Source organism: Typopeltis vanoorti, chromosome 12 (genome assembly GCF_054136105.1).
Source record: "Typopeltis vanoorti isolate ZY-2024b chromosome 12, IOZ_Tvanoo_1.0, whole genome shotgun sequence".
NCBI lineage: Eukaryota > Metazoa > Arthropoda > Arachnida > Uropygi > Thelyphonidae > Typopeltis > Typopeltis vanoorti.
The window spans coordinates 5,599,558-5,622,924 of NC_143560.1; the positions used below are offsets into that span (position 1 = coordinate 5,599,558).

The window sequence follows — 23,367 nt, forward strand, 5'->3', positions numbered from 1 at the left end:
ACCACTCATAACTTCATTCAAGTCCAAATAAGAGTCACTCGCGGCCTCATTTTCTATGCTATTCAGCATGACTCTCCCAGTTTCATTACTCAACGCTCTTTTACTTACTCCTTCACTCTCACGACATCTCGTTTCTTCTAGACCTCTTGTGCTTTCATTCTATTGACTCCCAATCACTCCCATACTATTTATTTCTTCATCAGTCACCAAAGACTCTTCCATACTTAATCCTGTTCTAGTTACATTATTATTATGTATTTTTTTTTTTTTTTTTGAAGTATGAAGAAGAAAATACTGTATTAACACTGTAGTAGCAACAGCAAGTAAGTGAGAGGTGCAGATTTCCTTTTCTTTTTCTTCAAAATAACTGCTACGAAAATATATTGTGGTGGCATGGTGATAGGGCGCAAATTCTATTCTTGCTTTGGATGTAGAAAGAGCTACTTACTGCTCCTCATATTTAAAAAAAATGCATTTACTGCTAGTTTTGATATTATGTGGCATTTTTACTATTATTATTATTAAGACAGATCTCCAGGGAATGAGGGGCTCAATGAAGCAAGGCCACATACTACAAGCACCAGCTATCACACTGCTTGTACTCACAACATCCAATGGCAATCCATTCCAATCACTCACAGCCTATGAAAGAAAAATCTATCCCTCACCCCTTCTTAGCTGCATTCATTCTCATCTTCCAAGGATTCCCTCTTGTCCTTTCCCACCCTCCATAAAATGAAAAATTCCATTAACTTAAATTGTGTGTGATCCTTTCAGAAGTTTTGTAAGTCTCAATCATATCTCCCCTCTTTCTCGTTTGCTAGTGTCTGCACTCTACAAATTCTCAGTCTGTCTTCATAATCAATGTTCTGCAATCCTGATATCATTTTTAACACTCTCCTTTGCACTTTCTCCACTGTGTCAGAATCACAATGGAAACTAGGAGATCAGACCTGTGCACTATAGTCCAAGTGATGTCTTATCAAAGTCATGTAAAGGGACAAAATGACATCCTTATCTTTACATGTCAAAGTTTGTTTCAGCATTGCAATTATCTTTTGAGTTGTATTTGCATGCTACATGGCCCCCTGAAATTCAACTTCCTGTCTTCTAGCACTCCAAGATTTCTAGCCTGATCAGTTTCTTCTAGCATAATCCCACCAATATAATGTGACATTGGATATCTCATCATGCCAAAGTGTATGACTTTGTATTTACTGACATTGAATTGACTTCCATTTTTCCATGCACACAATTCCAGCCTATTCATATTATTCTGCAAGTACTGCATATCAGCAGAATTCCTGATTACCCTGCATATCTTTGCATCATCAGCAAATAGCTGTATATCACCTGTGAAATCCTTGCCAATGTCATTAATGTACAGAATGAATAACAGTGGACCAAGGGCTGATCCTTGTGGTACACCAGTAGTTACCTTAAATCTTGCAGACTCACATCCCCCATATACCACTTTTGGATATCTGTCTGTCAGCTGTCCTCTTATCAACACTAATATTTTATAATACAAACCCATATTCTCCAATTTATGCAAAAGTCTTCCATGCTGTATTCTGTCAGAAGCCTTTGCGAAATCCAAAAGTATCATGGTGTATCCATTCCCATTGTCTAGTTCAATAACATTATTATAGAATGTGAGCAAGTTGCTAAAACATGACCTTAGTAAACCCATGCTGTTTATGGGAAAGTAGAGATTCACTGTCAACCCATTTCTGAATGCAAGTCCTAACCAGTGTTTCTAAAATTTTCACCATCTCTCCTGAGATACTGATTGTTAATAAACCCATGCTGTTTATGGCAAAGTAGAGATTCACTGTCAACCCATTTCTGAATGCAAGTCCTAACCAGTGTTTCTAAAATTTTCACCATCTCTCCTGAGATACTGATTGTTAATAAACCCATGCTGTTTATGGCAAAGTAGAGATTCACTGTCAACCCATTTCTGAATGCAAGTCCTAACCAGTTTTTCTAAAATTTTCACCATCTCTCCTGAGATACTGATTGGTTGATAGTTGGATACATTGGTCTTTGCACCACCCTTGTGTGTAATGGGATTCCTGCAGAATCTTTTTTGTTCTGAGAATCAAATTACATAGCATGGTTAAAGGAATAGCCAGTTCAGCTGAACACTTTTAGCTTCCACACAAGCTATAAAATCATTGACCAATCACAAATATTAGCACTGTTGTAACAACAGCAAGTGAGAGGTTTGGATTTCCTTTTTTTTTCTGCAAAATAACTACTATGAAAATATATTGTGATGGTGATGGGGTGCAAGTTTCTATTCTTGCTTTGGGTGCAGAAAGAGCTACTTACTGCTCCTTCTATTAAAAAAAATACATTTACTGTTTGTTTTGATATTATGTTGCATTTCTACTATTATTTTACACCAAAAATGTTTATATACATATTTCCAAAGTAAAATACATTTTTACTTCTTTTGTAATCATTTCTGAAAATAAATATTTACAAAATATCTGAATAAGCAGCTAAATCCACCTACCTCAAAAAGAAAGCAAGAAAGAAAATCTTTCAGAGTACCAAACATTATGTTCAACAAATTTATGAGTCATTATGATCATGGTATGTTTTCTAGTTTATTTTTTTATTCTATGAATTATAATATCAATACTTTGCATTTTAGTGAGTACATTAATATTAATCTATCTGGATGGATTACTAGTGATAAAATGTCAACCAGATAGCTTCTCCTGGCATGGAATCCTGGCATTCCTGATCACATGCACCTAATAACAATAATAATTTATTTAGTACATTTCACAAAATGTGTAAGCACCTTTAAGATTCGTTATGTCTGTTTGGCTTTACACAAAGCTTTAGAGTGGATGCTACTCAGATTTACTATTGGAAATTCTTATGAGAATTTGTCAAGTCATTCCTCTTTTCATTCTGGCTATTTTAAATGCTACAATAGGACAATATGTCAAAAATATATGACTTAATTGATTTCTAAATGAAAACTGTTGTTAAGCGATCCTAAATAATAAAATAATATAATATAATGCCACACCAAAGTGGCATTTAAGTAAAAAAATGCATTTATTTAATCAAGTAAAAGGTGTAAATGCTACAAGATTTACTATTTAGGATTTCTTAAAATAAAAATCTTATATAGTTTCTTCTGAATTAAGGAGCATTTTGCTGTAGCATTAAAGACAATCTGACTGTGGATAAGACCTTCAGGATAAGGAGCTGTTTTATTCAAAATTTGGATCATCAGTTTGCAAATTTTTCTAAGCAGAGTCAGTTTTTTCAGAAGCCTTTAAGTCTTTGTAATGTAAAGATAGGGTTAGTTTTGTTAATATCATCTTATTATTTTGGTTGGAAGTTTATTTTCCACTTGGTTAGACTATAATAAATTTAGTTTAATACTTTACCCAAGTTTAGGCAAACAAAGTTTGCACCTGAAGTAGTTCAGGACTGAGGCAACTCATAGTAAAGGTGGACCAAGCTCTCATCACTCCTTGTCACAGTATCTCCCATATTGCTAAGCACATCTCCTTGCAGACATGTATAAAACTATGCATTAAGGGAAGGGCCACTACCCAGATTGGTTTCGGCCTTTATTGAGATCTCGTCAGTGGGAGGCAGACCCAGGAGTGGTGATACCAAGGCAGAAGCAATGGAAAGGTCATATTTACTTATACAAGTTACCAAAGGGTGTACCATCTTATTATTAATTTACTCTGGATTTAGAGAAGGATGTTGGAAGTTTATTTTCCACTTGGTTAGACTATAATAAATTTAGTTTAATCCTTTTATTAAACTAAAATTGATAGTACCGATCTTTAACTCTGGTGATGTTGAGTTGGGGTGTGTTTTCAGATTTGTTCCAGTAGCTGACTTTTCGCTGTTTGCCCTGGTTCCCTGGTGAAAACAATGGGGGGGGGGGCCTTGTTTAACTGGGCGATGTCCCAGCCGGCATGAAATTTGTTATGTTGTACTATCATTTTGTATTTTATATCATAAGTGGGGCTATGTTTTGCAATATAACTGTACCCTGACTTGGTTAAATTTAATAAACTTTGTGATTTGCAAAATAACAAGTTGTCTGTGTGATTCATTAGTTAGAAGTCTCATTTTTTATCATAAAAATTTGGCCAGAAAAAAAACTTGAATTGATATTAACAGTTTCGCTCTGGCTGGTTAAAAATGAATGAATTTTTTTTTTTTGCTAGGATCTCTGTCAAAATTTATGAGGTTTGATTTCATTCAGATCATTTATTGTGAAAAATTAGGAGTGAATGAAATTTTATGCGTAAAGTGCATAATCAAAATTAAGATGGTGTCTTGCACAAAGAATCACTATCTAATCTACCATATGAAATAGTACAGACATCATAGAATAATGGTTTAAAAGACAACAAAATTAAAAGTGTTGATGATTACTACTCATGTTATCTGCATTTCATGTAATATTAGAAATCTCAAGAAACTCTTTCAATGAATTCTGAAAGGAATTCATTGGAAATTATTAAGGAATGTTTTTTAGTCATCTGTTTTTATGATGAGTTATCATTCGATAATCGTTTGGTGAATTATTTATTCAGTGCAACGATTTGTCTTTTCAGTAAATTGTCATTTGTTAAATTGTTTATGTGATGAAATACTTTTTCTTATGAATTGTCATTCAATAAACTTTATTTTCATTAACTGTTTCTGATGAAGAAACAGTTAATTTCTGATGATGAATTCCAAATGCCCAATGTAACCTATCAGTGACCTATTATGAGGCATTATAATCCTATACACTCAGAACATGTAGCAGGATTAATTATAGCTGTGTCCTTTATGTGTCTCAGAGCATAAAGCAAAAATTGTGTCTTCTTATTGTGCAGTATATAGCGTAGTTGTAATGGTAGAATACCTTGAAAACTAAACATATGCAATATTATTATTATTATTATTACCTCAAGACCTCATGGAGTCAAAGACTCATCTGGGAGGTCCTTTTATCACACACATATCTCATCATACCGTGTCTTAAACACACTGAAACTCCTTGCAGACACCACACTCTCAGCCAAAGCATTCCAATCATTCACAACTCTGCACAAAAAAAACCTCCCTCTCACTACCCTACTCACACCCTCTTTATACAGTTTCCAGGGATGACCTCTGGTTCTCCCCTGATCTCCCACTATTCTCTGTAGAACTTCTCCACCACTGATCCTATAACAACCCCTTACCAACTAGTAGGTCTCTATCATATCTCCCCTCTTCCTCCTGTCCACCAGACTCTGCAAATTACATCTTCTCAATCTTTCCTCATACTCGACATTCCAGAGGTCAGAAACTACCTTAGTCAGTCATCTTTGGACCCTTTCCAACATCTCTTCATCCTTCTGAAAACCCGGTGACCAAATCTGGACACAATAGTCCATGTGTGGCCTAATCGAAGCCTTATACACAACGGAACAAGAATCTCCCTACTTCTACACGTCAGTGTCCTCCACATCATTCCCAGAAGCCTTTGTGTTGTCTTCACAATTTTGGTGATGTGTCCTCTAAATTTTAGATCCTTATCCACTATCACCCCCCGATCTCTTATTTCCTCTACCTCCAACAATATATTCTCACCAAGCATAAATTCTGCATCCCATCTTTGTTTTTCAAATTTTAAAACCTTACATTTTGCAACATTGAACTTGCATCCCCTTATCCATGTCCAATCACTCAATTTATTCAAGTCTTCTTGTAATGCCAGAACATCTTCACTACTCTTTATGGTTCATCCAAACTTTGCATCATCTGCAAACAACTGAATATCTCCATCCAAATCTTCGCCAATATCATTAATATACAAGTTAAACAGTAATGGCCCTTGAGGCACTCCACTAGTGACTTTCCTTTTCCTGTATATCGCACCCCCATACAAAACTTGTTGATACCTATCAGATAGTCAGTCTCCAATCCAATGCACTAATCTAATATCCAACCCCATCTGCCCTAGTTTGACTGTTAACTTATCATGAGGTACTCTGTTAAAAGCCTTTGCGAAATCCAAGTATATTACTGTGTATCCTTCTCCTCTGTCTAAGGAAGCAGTCACTTTATTGTAATAAGTAAGTAGGTTACTAAAACATGATCTCCCTTCAGCAAATCCATGCTGTCCATCAAAGATAATACCATTGTTGTCAACCCAACTCTGGATCCTAGTTCTCACAAGCTTCTCCAACAACTTAACCACAACACCTGACACACAGATAGGCCTATAGTTTGATGCTTGAGTTTGATCACCTCCTTTATGAAGTGGCACAATCTTGCCCTCTTTCCACTCCTTAGGAACTTGACCAAGTGCAAGACTCGTATTAAAAAAATATGTCAAGGCAGGTGTCAACTCCATGGCACATTCCTTCAGAATACGCGGTGATATATTATCAAGTCCCACAGCCTTATTTACATCTAGTTTACTCAACTTCCCAAACACCTCTTGCTCACTTACAGTCAGTCTCTCCTCTTCATCAACTGCTCTCAATCTCTCCATGAAGTCACATTCACAAGATTGAAAGATCTTTTTGAACTGCTCACTAAGTATCTCCACCACACATTCTGCAACAGCTGTCTTTATACCATTTTCTCCAGTCATTGTCATCCTTCCATAATCATTCTTTCTTTTGCTAGCTACATATCAAAAGAACTCCCTAGAATTCTTTTTTGGCTTCATTAGCTAACTGCTGTTCATACCTCTCTTTAGCTACTCTCACCAACCAAGTCACCCTCCTTGCCTGGTCTTTGTAGACCTCATGAAATTGGTTGTTTCCACTTCTCGTATGCTGCCTCCACAATGCCCTTTTTCTCTGTATCACATGCTTAATCTCTTTATTCATCCATCTCACACCTACCTTATTTAACCCTCTCATCCTTGGAATACATTTAGACATTGCATCTACTAGATAGTTTTTTAAAATCTCCCAAGTTGCATTGATCTCTTTTCCAGCTAATTCCTCATTCCACACTACACCCGCAAGCTATCTACTGAGTTTTTTGTAATCACCCCCCCCCCTTGTAGTTCCACATATACCCTTTTCTCACAGGAGTCCACGCATTGCTGGCACCCACCCAGGTAATCACCTCATGGTCACTCTTACCAATTGGTGGATAATTTGACACCTCATTTATAATTACATCCTCTGATGAGATGACCAAATCCAAGACCCTTAATCCTCGTGTGCCCTCTGTTACATACTGTCTGAGGTAGTTATCCCTCAAAAACTCAAGAAACTTATTTTCTTTACTTCCAGTTGCTATCTCATCATTCTAGTCTATATTGCCATAATTAAAATCACCCATAATGATCACCCTTTTCTTATTTGCTTGGCTAATTTGACTATACATTACCAGGTCTATAACAACATCCCCCCAAGTATTTGATTCCATTCACCTCTATCTCGCACCATAATGCCTCAAAACCACTGGCACTATTTTTGTCTTGCATCTCTACTTTGTATTGACATAACTCTTTCTCTATCATCAATAACACTCCCCCTCCCTCTTTTACCCCTTCTATCCTCACGAAACACATCATACCCTTCCATCTCTATTCCTGTCAGGATGTCATCCTCTTCCAACCATGTCTCACTTATTCTGACAATCTTTGGGTGAACAGACACAATTAGTGCAACCATTTCATCTGCCTTGTTTCTTATACTTCTAGCATTTGTATACAAACACAACAGCTCATTTCTGGATCTACAGATAGTTCCACTGATACCACTCACTCGATGTGATCTCTCCATGCTCGACTAGGGCCATTTCCCTTTCTGCTTCTTCATTTTAGAACCCTTTTCAATTCCAACTGTTTCCTCTTGATCCCTGGTCATCCCATTCCTTTCCTGTCAACACATGCTCTCACCTCCTATTGGAGCAACCAACTTTCTCATGCTGTGTACCCCTGTCCACCCTGAGCCTCCCTGTTTCCCTGCTCCTCTTGCACACCCATTCTCTCATTTTCTATACTCATACCACTCACTTCACCATTCATATCCACCTCTTCACTCTCCTGTCTTACTCTCCTGCTCTTCCATATCACTCCCCTCTCGATATGTTTCATCCTCTCTATTCACTTCTCTACCTTCCAGCAGCAATCTCTCTAAGCGACTCACACCATAACCACTCAAATGCAGTTCATCGCTCTCATACAGCTCACTTCATCCCCCAAACTCATTCCACACATTAACAAACTGTACTCCCATCTCCTCACACATTTCACCCAGAATATCATTCATAATCCTTGCTCTCCACCTAATTTCACCACAGTCATACCTAGGCAACGCACTGACTACCCTTCCTGTCACACTTCTCTTTTATCCTTCCAAGCAGCCTCCTGATATCCATTCTGACACACTCTTTGTCCTCTCTCAAATCATTTGTAGTAATTAATACTGTTAACTCTTTTGCTCGCTTCTGCCTCATATCCAATGCCTCAATCACTCTTCTAATTTTACCGCCTGGAAAACATACCTTGTGCATTCTATCCTCTAGCACACCTTTAATAATGGAGTCACCATACAACGCCACTTGCTCATCTTTCGCTAACTCTTTCATGTCATCATAATTTATTTTAATAGTTTTGACCTGAATTCTCTTAATTTCATTCCTCATCCATTTCATTTCTTGCCTCATCCAATCCAATTCAACTTCCAAATCTCGCGACACATCTCTCTATCATTCAGTCTTTCTAACTCTCGACCCCCTCTTCTCACTTTTACTCTCATTCATCCTTCTTTGTTTCTGTACTTTCGGTCCAACATAAGTCCAACGTTTGCTATCATTCTTCTTACTTTCACTCTCATTCACCTTTCTTTGTTTCCGTACTTTCGGTCTAACATGTATCCAACTTTCGCTATCATTCTTCTCACTTTCACTCTCATTAATTTTTCTTTGTTTCCATACTTTCAGTCCAACATGCATCCAACTTTCGCCATCATTCATTCTTTCGATTTTTTTCGCTTTCGATTTCTGCATCACGCCATATCTAGTTTCATTCGTTCTCTCAATTTCGTTTTCCTTCTGCCACTCTCGCCTCACTTTCGTCTCTTTTAACATCCGTTACTGTTTTCAAATTGACCTTTTTTCTTTTTTACTCATTTTTTAACATTTTTTCGCCTCTCTTTCCCACCATCCTTCTCTTTCGAATGTGCACTCATTTTCCCCGTGACATTCTCGCTACTAACACTTTCTGTCATCAATTTCATATTTGCATTTATCATTTTCTTGTTCAGTCACACTTCGCACACACCCTTCTTCCATCTGCCCTAAACATCCACAAATCATTTATGTAATCGAAAGAATACATAAATGAATTGTGGATGTTTAGGGCAGATGGAAGAAGGGTGTGTGCGAAGTGTGACTGAACGAGGAAATGATAAATGCAAATATGAAATTGATGACAGAAAGTGTTAGTAGCGAGAATGTCACGGGGAAAATGAGTGCACATTCGAAAGAGAATGATTGTGGGAAAGAGAGGCGAAAAAATGTTACAGACCTCACACTTAACGAAATGACTGAAATCTAAATTAAAGTCATGGAATGACAATGCTGCCACCATTTTTTTTTTTTTTTCCCCCTGCAGGTTACTAGGTCTAATGATAACGATTTCGTAATGGAGTTTAGGCAAGAAAAATCTCCCACACTAATAATACCGTCAGCGCACAATGTTTACAGCTGCTCTTACTCAAACAATTACGCATATATACTTAATTATTCCTAGAATATCTTATCTCAATCAGGAGCTCTTCTTAGACATGTCCACATTTTTAGTCGTTTGTCATTAATTACAAAAAAAATCTTCTACATATATTTTTAAAACCGAAAAGAAGAGGATTGAAATTGCTGACTAATATTGTATCGACTTATAAAAGAATATTAATCAGTATATATTTTGTGTGTATATATAACTTTTGCATAATTATGCTTAGGTTACAAGTACACTGTTGTTCTCTGTGATTCTCAATTAATTTGTTCAAGAAGATAATTTTCATGAATAGTTATTATAAATTATCATAAATGTTCAACTTTTGAAGAGCTCACTATCCTAAATTATTTTGTTTGTTTGTTCATAATTTTATAATGATATAATAATATAATATAATAATTCTATAATGATAAAGTAAGATTCAGAAAATCTGAATGAATCGGAAATCTCATTCGTTGAAGACGATTTTCAAATATCGGGAATGATGTAGTTTCTTAATTTTGAATATTGGAATGCGATTGAATCATCTTTCTTATTACAGAATGTGGGTTGATTTGTGTCGTGCGTGGTTAGAGGCGAGGGGTTACAACATGAATGTTTCCATTAGGTGTTTAAAGGTGAAGCAGATGGGTCCAACAGAAGCAAAATCTGCATAAGGTACGTAAGCTCTTTCTTCAATGTTCATTGTCATGGAAACTTACATCTGAGTGGGCCGCAGTGTGGAGGATATAGTTTTACATTCTCATCTAGTGAAGGGAGGATGTACAATGGTATGAAAATATGCTGGATATGTGTTAATTTGTTGATAAAACAGCCATGCTACCATAGGCCATTATCAGATTACCACTTATAATTTTTTTGATTACATGTGGTAAACCACTCTTAAAGCTTTAACTCTTTAAAAGAAATCGTTCAACTTCGATTCCTTAAACGAATCAATAAATTGTGTCCTTCTTTTCCTATTAGAGCTAGATAAAAGTGGACATGATTTATTTCTTGTATCGAAAAAGCTTCTGGGGAAGGAGTGGCCTAGGTTTGATTCCTGTCGACAATGTGAGGAGCTCAAGGATCTTCCTCAGCCATAGCCAAATTAGCCGGTCTTGGTCATGAGCAGCAGGGTTTTTCCCTCCAGTTTATCTGGGGTTTTTATCCTGCAAGCAGGCAAACCGGCCCTATGAACACACAGGCTACAGTCATAGGATATCTCCAGGAATAAGGAGTAACTAACCTATTCCGTAGGGCTAATGGCATTCCAAAGCAAACCCTAGAAGGAATCGTTCCGGGATCAAGGGTTAGGGGCCGACCTCGATTAAAATGGACTGATAACATCAAAAAATGGACAAATTCCTCCCTTTCTCAACTGACATCAAGAACAAGAGACCGAGATGACTGGAGGAGGCTAGCAAAGAGTATCACCTACTAGCCATGAATGACCCAATGGTTCATTTAGGACTATGGGAGAAGAAGAAGAACCTATTCCGTAGGATTTCAGTTCTAAATGAATACACAGTAAAAAGTATAGGTCTATGCATGAGCATAGAATTAGAATTCATAATTCTAGTTAGAAATTATTTTACAAGATGCACTTTCCACACTTGTACAGTGTCTCTTGTAGAGAGAGAGAGGGGAAATTAACTGTATACATATTGCAAACTTTATATGTAACATTACAAGAAAGATATAATCCTAACACAGTAACATTACTTTGAACATTTATCTCCCCCCCCCACTTCCCAGAGCCTTGCTCATTACTGTATGTGGCTAAACTGTAGAGAAACAAATATGTTCTTGTTAATCTCGTATGCAACTAATGCCACAAAATAAATAAGAAAAAAAAAATGCAATTCTTAATAGCAGTGCTCAACTGATGAAGGTTACAAGAAAATCATGAAATATTTTGTCTGTATAGTATGTTGAGAACATTCTGAATAAAATATTGTTTCATTCTATTGGCTTTAACTAACTCACTCACATGACCAAACTGCTAAAAAGCTCTAATCACATCCCATAGGTACACTTTGTAGGGGGGGGGGGGAACTCTCTTCCTGATGTTGGAGGTTACTTTCATTATAACATCTTAAAGTTTGTTTCATTTTAATAGCAACAGTCAAGGAATATGATTTATGTTCTTCTCTGGTGCTATTGAAGATATATATTTTGCAATTTAAGATTTAAATTTATTTACTTTGACCAACTTATAAATTATTGTCTGAAATATGACTTCTGTAATTATCTTTCCATTGTAACTCAAAGAAAGGATCCTTCCACTAAGTTCATTTCCTAAATTTATAGGTAGAAAGAACCAAATTTCGCCCATTAGCTTCAGGTGAGATAACTGTACAGGATACAGCGATTTTTCTTGGAGGCAACATGGCTTTAGCATTGCTTATTTTGTTACAGTTGAACTGGGACTGGTAAATAGCTTGAAATTATATGCATGATTATTTACATCAGAACATTGCATTTTCCTCTTTATGATTTTAGTTTATGTATTTCTTTTAATTTAGCAACCATTTATTAATCTTCACAAAGTTCATAACTTAAAAAAAAAAAGTAATAGCTATGAACAGAAAATGTCTTATTTCCCTTTCTTTCCTGAATATGCCTTCCTGGAAATGCACAGATTGGGTTCAAGGTTATATCATGAGAGGTTGGTTTATTTTAACACCAACCTTTTGCTTAAGAGCAACTCAGTGATTTTTATCTGTTTTATTACTTAGAATAATTATTTTTTTAATAGTATATTGCTGCTGATTTGTATGTTTTTGTTGTGTTTGGTATACTTCCTTATATTTTGTTGAAATATTGTGATATTGTACTGTAAAATAGCACCAAAATGCATAAGAACAATAGACCAGTAACAAAGAGGAATGCTAATCTGAATAGTAAAGTTGATAACAAGGAGGCTTGCCCCAATGAACAGAAACATGTTGATACTGAAACTAATGAGGATATTGAAAATAATTTTTGATCTTAAAATTAAAACAAATTATTAGACAGATCACAGGGATTAGAAAAGGCAAGAAGTGATTAGAGAAGCTTTTTCCAGAGTATTTTAATAATAAGGTGTGACACCTTTTGACTACTTGTATTTGGAAATATGACTTCTGCATTACCTCATCAATGGGAGTTAGACCCTTTTGGGTCTAACTCCCATTGATGAGGAGTTAGACCCAAAAGTTAATTTTGACCTCAATAAAGGTCAAAACGAGCCTGGGTAGTGGCCCTTCCCATAATGCATAACATTATACATATGCATTGCATTATGGGATACTAAGGCAATTGATGTGAAGTCATTAGCCTCTATATCCAAGTAGCCCAGTTACTTCATAGGCAAACTTTGTTTGTTATAAACCAAGAATATAATTTCTTGGCATCTTTAATTTATATCATGATTAGAGATGAATAGGAAACATAAAGTTAAGCAGAAAAAGGAAAAACAGCAAAGCATTGAAACAGTAGGATATTATTCTGTAACTATAATCAGATAAGTAAAATATAAAAAGAAAGATGTTTTATGATGATTCAATTATGAAACATGCTATTGATGACCATGTTGTTGCTTTGAATTTTCCGGATGCTAAAGTCAAAAATTTAATGAATACAATTGAAAAACAAAAAAGTAAATGATATGGTATTTTTCATAGGTTCAAACAATTTAATCAGCAATACATACAGTATGAGAAAGGATTGCTAGAAGGGGAGAATTTTAAATGAGAAATTTGTTATGATAGTGCTGAATTAAAAAGGGCTATGATAGTACACAATTCAGTGCACAAGCTGTGCTGAAATAATGATTGTATAGTTTTGGATGCACAGAGTGAGTTTGAGGAAATAATGGATTTATATATATGAAAGACAGCCTGCAATTGAAAGCATTGGGTATCAAGATTCTGGAGAAAATATGTATTAGTATGCGACCTAATACAGAGAGAGTCAGAGAAACTGAATTATGATGGGAATGGTGAGAATCTATGCTTAATTGAGTTATGCAGCTGTGTTAATGTTATGAATGTGAAAATCGTTGAGGTGATTATGATGAAAGGATGATTGTGTGTTCATCTAACATGGATGAACAAGTGTTTGCAAGGATGTCTGCATAAGTGAAGCATTAGATACAAATAAAGATCTGAAAGTTGGCCAGTTGGGTCATGCAGCCTACAGAGGTGAGTATACTAAAAAGCATGTAACTTATTATTTTTGTACACATATTCTGGGAGTGTCAGGAACAATGGGGTTGAGTTTATTGCATTAGTGAATACCTTGTTACCTTAACTGGCATTGAGTGTAAAGGGTACAGTATTTTACACTCAATACCAGTTAAGGATTACACCCCCTCCTATCTTGTCTTTACTTTGGGGAGGACAGCTATGATTACAATATTACTAACCATTTTCCACATAGCAGTAAGTTTGAAGCTGTTTGGTACGAGATGAAATATACATAGTGGGTTGTTATTACTGACCAGTTGCTGATGACAGTGAAATACATTGCTCATTTAGCACCTTATCAGGTTCATTTAGCAATCATGGGAGATTTTAATTATCCAAACATTGATTAGGCAATGTTCTTCTCCTGAAATCTCAGATGAAGACTGAAGTGGAATTTCTTGAGCTTGTGCAAGACTTTCTTAAGCAGCATGTGTTAGAAGGAACTCAAGGTCAAAGTGTGTTAGACCTTATTATAATGTCAGAGGGGCTTTCAGTTAAAGATGTGACTGTTCTACCTCCAGTTGGTGACAATGTACTGATCTGAGAAGTTGCTAAGTGTATGGATGTTTCATTCAGATAAGGTTACTTGCTGAACTCGTGTGTCTTTAGTGCTGTGAGGACATCATGGTGGAAGTTTAATGGAATATTTACAGCACTAGGAAAGGATTAAAACTAATTTTAATGCTTTCAATATTTTGTCTCAGTCACTGAGACATCTTCAGGGATTACAAATAACTCTTGTAAAACACACACACACACACACACAATACTAAGTGAAACACGTGGGTAACTCTAAATTCCTATCTAAGTGGTGCGCCCTCTATGGGCATTTGTAGGTGGCCTAGGATGTAACGTGGGATCACTGATAATTAATGTTTCTAAATTTTGGGAAGTTTTATGCAGCTGTATTTAAATTCAATTGATTTCTGAGTGCTGCTGCAGATTCTAAAAAAGTCTTTCTGTTTTTGAATTTGCTGTGGTGGAGCCTGGTGATTTTTCTCCAGGAGATCCTGTGGGTTGTATCCAAAACATGGTCTGCAAGGCCAGATTAACTATAATCATGATTGCAGATGTATGATTTGCGTTCTTCTAAATGGATGATTGCTGATCTACCTGTCTATCTGAAGTAAGCCAGCTTGCAAGAACAGGGTACTTTATATACTCCAGGCACTGAGAGAGGCAGGAGCTGATCTTCGGTAGAATGGATAAGGGTAGCAAGTTTGCGGTGGGGCTTAAATGCTATGTGGAGATTGTACTTTTTTTAACGACCTGGATATTTTTTCTGATGTGCCATGGATGTACAGTATGTGTGGACAGACTTATGTGTTCATCGAACATGTTGTTTATTATTTTAACGGTATAATAGAACACAGAAACTAAGTAAATAATTAATTTATTAACTTGATGCTGATATTTCGCTGGTATTATAACCAGCATCTTCAGAGCACAAAAACACTGTTTGTCACAATACGCGAGACTAAAACAACATGGTGTACATTAACAAAATTGTAGCAGCAACACAAAGACTAGAGTCCTGATTTTGGCGCCCTCTATCTGAAAAAAAAAAAAAAAAAAAAAAAAAAAAAAAAAAAAAAAACACGCTATCATATATTGCTAGAGTCCTAGAAAAGTGCTAGTTTTTCCTTAATATGACTGTCTCCCAGATCTTCAGCAAGTTAATACAGCCATATTTGTTGAGATTTGGGGTGTGTTTTAGGGCTTCTGTCGCCTCTAAGAACAATCTCTCTGATTTATATGGGTTTCTGTGTAGTACTTTTGTGTTTTTCCAGTTGATCCTGTGTGCAGGGATATCCAGAGCATGGTCTGCTAGGCCCGACTTCCCATAATGATATTTCCGGACGTATCGTTTATGTTCGCTGATGCGGATATTCACAGTTCTTCCTGTTTGACCGTAGTAGGCTTGATTGCATGAGCAGGGTACTTGGTAGACTCCTGGATGTGATAAAGGAGGAATGCTGTCCTTGGGTGAGCGGATGAGGGTGGCTAATTTGCTACATGGTCTGAATGTAGTGCGTAGTTTATGTTTAATGAGAATTCTTGAGATCTTTTCGGATGTGCCTTTAATGTAAGGGATGGTGACTGTTTTGTTAACAAACTCAAACCCTTCCATGTTAGAACACCGAGGATCTATGGATCACCAAAAATTCACAAACCAGGCACACCCCTACGCCCAATTGTGGACAGTATAAATAGTCCCACATACAAACTGGCTAGACATTTAGCAAAGCTACTAGCCACTCTCACTAACAATTCTCCCTCCTTTATCAAAAATTCAGCACACCTAAAAAGCATCTTACAACACCTCACCCTAAAAAGCTCAGACTTAATAGTAAGCTTTGACATCACTTCACTATTCACAAATGTACCACTAATAGAAACCCTCAATCTACTGAAGTCACACTTCCCCCCTGATATATTTGAACTATTCAAATTCACAATACATGCAGGATATTTCACATGGAAAGGGAAAATATACAAACAAATTGATGGGACAGCCATGGGCTCCCCCCTTTCTCCCCCCCTAGCCAACTTTTACATAGAACACCTGGAAAAACAAGCAATCAATACAGCCACTCTCAAACCAACACTTTGGCTACGCTATGTTGATGATGTGCTTGCCATTTGGCCACATGGCCCTGAGACATTGAAAACATTCCTAGCACATTTAAATAGCCAACACCCAAAAATCCACTTTACTATGGAACCGGAAGCCAACAACTGTCTGCCCTTCCTGGATACACTCATTACACGTCTCCCAGATGGTTCCTTATCATTTTCAGTTTTCAGAAAACCCACACATACAGGCAGATACTTACACAAACAATCACACCATCATCCTTCTCAACAATATGGCATTTTAAAAACGCTAACCCATAGAGCGAGAGCAATCTGTTCAAATGACAAAGCTCTTACTGCTGAACTGACTCACTTACGCCACACCTTCTTGGCCAACGGCTACAATCCACAAAAAATAAACAAAATACTAAACACTCCTAAGAAACCCCTCCCACCATCCACCACAGAGAACTACAACAAAACAGTCACCATCCCTTACATTAAAGGCACATCCGAAAAGATCTCAAGAATTCTCATTAAACATAAACTACGCACTACATTCAGACCATGTAGCAAATTAGCCACCCTCATCCGCTCACCCAAGGACAGCATTCCTCCTTTATCACATCCAGGAGTCTACCAAGTACCCTGCTCATGCAATCAAGCCTACTACGGTCAAACAGGAAGAACTGTGAATATCCGCATCAGCGAACATAAACGATACGTCCGGAAATATCATTATGGGAAGTCGGGCCTAGCAGACCATGCTCTGGATACCCCTGCACACAGGATCAACTGGAAAAACACAAAAGTACTACACAGAAACCCATATAAATCAGAGAGATTGTTCTTAGAGGCGACAGAAGCCCTAAAACACACCCCAAATCTCAACAAATATGGCTGTATTAACTTGCCGAAGATCTGGGAGACAGTCATATTAAGGAAAAACTAGCACTTTTCTAGGACTCTAGCAATATATGATAGCGGTTTTTTTTTTTTTTTTTTTTTTTTTTTTTTCCAGATAGAGGGCGCCAAAATCAGGACTCTAGTCTTTGTGTTGCTGCTACAATTTTGTTAATGTACACCATGTTGTTTTAGTCTCGCGTATTGTGACAAACAGTGTTTTTGTGCTCTGAAGATGCTGGTTATAATACCAGCGAAATATCAGCATCAAGTTAATAAATTAATTATTTACTTAGTTTCTGTGTTCTATTATACCGTTAAAATAATAAACAAGATGTACAGTATGGTGATGGCATTTCTGAAATTCAAAATTTCTGATTTCAGAATTCTGAAATAGAGCCCAAAATCTTTGTTCCAGTAGAACCTTCCTTTCAACCGAACTCAACCATACATAATGGTTACAGTGATTATGGTATTAAAAAAATAATCAGTTCCTCACCCATTCCTCCGCCATCTCTTCAGAAAGATTTCAGAAATGAAAACTGGTGAAAAACCACCAGGCTCCACCATAGTAACTTCAAAAAAGAAAGACTGTTTTTAGAATCTGCTGCAGCACTCAGAAATCAACCGAATTTAAATAAATATGGTTGCATGAAACTTCCCAAAATTTGGGAAACATTAATTATCAGAGATCCCACATTACATCCTAAGCCACCTACAAATGTCCATGGAGGATGTGATCCAGATAAAACTTTAGAGTCATCCACGTGTTTCATTTAGTATTGTGTTGTATTTGAGTGTGTGTTACAAAAGTTATTTGTAATCCCTGAAGATGTCTCAGTGACTGAGACGAAATATTGGAAGCATTAAAATTAGTTTTAATTCTTTCCTAGTGCTGTAAATGTTCCATTAAACCTCCAACATGATGAATACTTGCTGAACTACAAAGCAGAATATTGTGACCAACTGAGGAGAATACTAGATTCATTATCTTTGTGTTGCTTGATGGGAAGGATATTGGAAGTGCATGAGAAGTATTATAGAAATACATCAACGGTGCAATGAAGAATAAATATTGTAGGAATGAAATAAGAAATAGTATAGGAGTTTTTAACAAAAAAAAATATGATGTAGTAGGAATACTGTGTGCATAAGGATGACATCATAATAATTGTAAGGTATATGCCAAAATTCTATATGCCAGAAGAGGTACAATTATTGTACACAGGATGTGTAAGTATGAAATGAAACTAGCTCTGCAAGCTGAAGATGACTCAAAAGAATTCTATCATTATGTTGCAGAATAACTACTGAATGAGGATTGTATGAAGATGGCAAATGTAGAAGAGATTGTTTGACTAATGAATCCATTTTGCTAAAAGCTATCCACTTGGTGTATGCAACATGCAGCTCCATGCTATCTCTACACTGGATGAAGAAGCTTAGGTGTATGAGGAGGTACAGCATCTGCATGTTTGGCAATACAGACTGATTGGATATCAGCATGGATGTTAAAAGAGTGTTCAACTAAAAGAAAAAAGAAGGAAAGCTCTCTCATCGAGACAGTAAGTAGGCTAGAAATAAGCACTACAGCATTCCATTATCAGGAAGAGCGGAAACGCACACAACATGTAATTCGTGTCTCTCCACTACTCTAATGTCACATGCTGCTAGGATAAGCCTTGTCAGATTCAATCTGGTGGCATCCAGATCCTGTCTGTAATGATACCGACAAAGAAGGAATGAAGACAATAAATCTTGATATCTTTCTTCGTGCTCCTCCAGTGTGATCTAAAAGCCAGTGTTCAATTGAACTGATTGTGCCTTTGATCTGGCTGTATAATTAAATTATACAGTCAGATCAAAGGCACATGATCCCATTGTATGTGGGTATACAAAGACTGATCTGATATATCTGTCGACAACCTATTGGTTTGTAAAAATTAGTGAGAGGAATGAAGCACATGAAGTAAATTTAGATATAAGAAGCAGGAATGGATGAACAAAGATAGTGTTATGGAGTCTGAGTAGCCCAATGGAAGTGGTGTTGTGCATCCACCATTCTGAGAATGCCAAGCATTCAGTTCTAGTTGCTGACTAGAGGAACTTTTTGTAAGCATTTTTTTTTTCAACCAGTTCATGAGTTAGTCCATCTCTGGCATGGGCAAACATTTTTTTGTGTATATGAGGAAGTGATATCCCAGAAAGAACACTAGTGGCATGCCTCAGGAGTCTGTTTTGGGAATATTGTTGTTTAATTTGTATGTAAATGACATTGGAAAGGAAAATAGTGATATACAGTTGTTTGCAGATGATGCAAAGTTGGGGAGAGTTATGAGAATTAGAGCAGATGTTGTAGCTTTGCAAGGGGATCTAAATAGACTGTCTGATTGAGTGAGTGTGTGGGAATATCAGTTTAATGTTATGAAGTGTGAAGATTTAAAATTTGGGAAGCAAAGATGGGATGCAGAGTATAAGATTGGTGAGGATATTTTGGAGAAAGCGGAAGAGATGGATTTGGGGATTGTAGCAGATAGAGACTTGAAATTTCATGGACAATTTTGCTAAAATTGTGAGGACAACACAGCGGATTATGGGAATGATGTAGGGAACATGCTGGATGAACTGACATGTAGAAGTAAGGATTTTTTGATTCCATTGTACAAGACTTTGATCAGGCCACATATGGATTAGTGTGCACAGATTGGGTTGCCAGGCTTTCAAAAGGATGATGAGATGTTGGAGAGGATCCAGAGATGACTAATTTGGTGTCTAATGTAGAATATGAGGACAGATTGAGAGAATACAAATTACAGAACCTAGTGGATAGAAGGAAGAGGGGAGACATGATCAAGACGTATAAGTTGATAAGGGGTATAGTTCGCCCACCGTTTGTAGGTCTCTGCTTAGCGTCTTGCCAAGAATAGTCGACTCATGCTGAAGGTAAAAAAGAAATGAAGGATGTACGAATTGGTCGCCAACGCGCGAAATCACGTGCTTTATAGGTAAAATTTCCCCACTGTTATACAAGCAACATAGTTAACTACAATAATCATAAAAGAGAAGTTAATTTTCCGACCCGTAATAATAAACAACTCGTCCCACAATACGGACTGATTACCCTATTATTGGAATAGATTCTCCTTTTTCTGACATGCGCAGAAGTGTCGAAGGATCTCTAATTGGTGGGCAAACTATAATTACCCGATTAAAGTGGATGAGATTTTTTATAGAATATCTGGAGATGGGGAGAACGAGAGGCCATCCCTGGAAACTGTATAAGGTGGGGCTGAGGAGTAGATTTTTTGCATTGAGAGTGGTGAGTGATTGGAATGTATTGCCTGAGAGTGTGGTGAGTGGTAGGGATAGCGAATACATTTAAGTTTAGGTACGATGAGTTGTGCATGTGAGAGTGAGACCTCCCACGATGAGTGTCTTGACTCCATGGAGATCTGTTGATGATGATGATGATAATATACAGTAATCCCTCGATTAGTGTTCCCCGATTAGTGCATTTTATTTAGAGGGTAATTTTTTTTTTCAATACCTAAATTCTATTAGTGCGCCTATATACATCTTAAAAATAAATGTTACATATTTTAAAAATTTTCTATCTATACATTTTTATGTCTAACTATTTAAAAAAAAATCACTCACCAGAATGAAATAATTTAGTTACCGATTTAAAACATTTTACAAAGTTATTTTTAATGGCATACAACACTACTTCCATGTACACTATGTTCCAAATTTTTACTGCCAAAATTTATGTTGTCTGCTATAGTATGCCCACAGATTCAAGACCCTTCAACACTTCTGCACATCTCACAAAAAGGAGAATCCATTCCGATTATAGGGTAATCAATCCGTCTTCTGGGATGAGTTGTTTATTATTACACGTCGGAAAATTAACTTCTCTTTTATGATCATTGTAGTTTTTAAAGTGGTAACTATTTTGCTTGTATAACAGTTAGAAATTTTATCTATAAAGCTCGTGATTTCGCGTGCTGGTGACCAATTTGTACGTCCTTCATTTCTTTCTCCCCTTCAATGATAACGTCTAATAGTTATTTAAATTTCATTCTGAAGAATTGAGTGATTCCGACCTGCTAAATTTAGATGCACAGCTGGAAGATCCTGAAGAAAATGAAGAAAATTTAACCACTGATAGTCAGCCAAAAGGGGGTGGTGCTAGTGTCCTTGGTGAATGTGGTGGTCGTGTTTAATTAGTCTAGAAAACATGTTTTTAAATTTAAATATAGTGTGGCTTTTTGTCTCAAATTGTGCTGCAGTTGTGCATTGGTTAGATACAAGTGTCTTTCAGTGGTGTTATTGTTTGGAACTGTGTTGTATATATTGTGTTTTCACTGCCGTTTGTTTCACTACTTCAACATGTAAAGATGGCGTCCATCAAGAAACATACGTCAGCGGTGCACAGGACTTCTACATGAAAGGCTGGCTCAGTGTTAGATTTTTCACAATGGATGCGTTGCGGAAACTGCTACATGTATGCACCAAAGAATGTGAAGGATCTTTGGTCGGTCTGGCTAAATGAGAAGAACGAGAATGTCGACATATGTGAGGTGTCAGGATGGGCTGGAGCTTTTAGGAATGGAAGCTGACATTGGGATCGTAGCGGAAGAACTTCGACAGGAGTTCATGAAAATGAAAAATGACCTTCATCTTCTGCATGAGAAATTGGAAGTGCTCAGTAAGGAGATACTGGAAGTTAAAACTGAGTTTAATGTGTTAAACAGAGAAATTAGGACTATAGAGATTACTTTAGCTGAAGTAACTAGAACAGGATTACGTATGGGTGAGTCTTTGGTGAATGATGCAGTAATAAATAGTATGGGAGAGATTGGGAGTTGACAAAATAAAACCACAAGTGGCCTAGAAGAAACGAGATGTCATGAGAGTGGGAGGGTAAGTAATAGAGCGTTAAGTAATGAAACTGGGAGAGTCATGCTGAATAGCGTAGAAAATGAGTCCATGAGTGACGCTTGTGTGGACATGAATGAAGTTAAGAGTGGGTATGGAGAGCGGTATGCATGAGGAGTGCTTGGCTGGTGGGACAATAGAAAGAGTGGCTTTAGCAATAAAGAGAGGGCATGAAGCAGACAAGATGATAGGTATGGTGGGTACAAATGACCTGAATGGTGGTATAATTTAAGACACAACAAAAGATTTAAGAACATTGTTAGATATTGTGAAGAGGAAAAGTGTCAATGGGAGGATAGTGTGTGTGTGTGCTGCCTCGTTTTGACAATTACGAGTTAAGTAGACGAGTGATGATAATGAATGATATGATTGCAAGAATGTGCAAAAAAAGAGGTCTGGAATTTGTTGATGTTTGGAGTGTGTTTGAAGGAAAAAGACAGCTGTATGCAAGAGATGGGTTGCATCTGAACATGGAAGGACATAAGCGATTGAAGAAGTTACTGTTTTCTGAACAAGTTGAAGTAATTGGGCAGGGAAATTAATATTGAAAAGGTTGAGTGTAAGAGAGAGAAACTTTAGCACTGATTGTATATTTATTCATCTTTATACGCAGAATAAATTGCAGAAGAGAGGGGATAAAAATTGGCATGGGACTACTGAAATTAGTGACTTATATATCAGTTCTAAAGCCGGTACAAGATCTAGAGGGAATCTGCAATTTTTGTATACTAATGCAGGAAGCATTCAAAATAAGAGAGAAGAATTTTTGGCATTAGTCGGTGCAATCTCACCAAAAGTTGTAGGCATTAGTGAAACTTGGCTGTCAGCAGAAGATGTGGTCACTGGAATTGAATGTGATGGGTACAGTATTTTCAGGGAGGATAGAGAAGATAGAACGTGGGAGGAGTACTGTTGATGATAGCTGATGAGTTGCAGCCAAAGAAAGTAGTATATCAAGATGATAGACATGTGAATGATAGTACATTTGAGGCGGTC

At 36.8% G+C, this 23,367-nt stretch overlaps 1 protein-coding gene across 2 annotated transcripts in view; it reads left to right on the top strand.

Annotated features, from left to right (window-relative positions):
* Nucleotides 1–23,367, top strand: part of Coq2 (ubiquinone biosynthesis protein COQ2, mitochondrial) — a 137,651-nt gene that overhangs the window by 39,598 nt on the left and 74,686 nt on the right. For both annotated transcript variants that reach the window (XM_090401649.1, XM_090401648.1), the window contains exon 3: nucleotides 12,032–12,153. In XM_090401649.1, coding sequence (XP_090257775.1) covers nucleotides 12,032–12,153 — 122 coding nt within the window. The remainder of the gene's footprint in view (nucleotides 1–12,031; nucleotides 12,154–23,367) is intronic.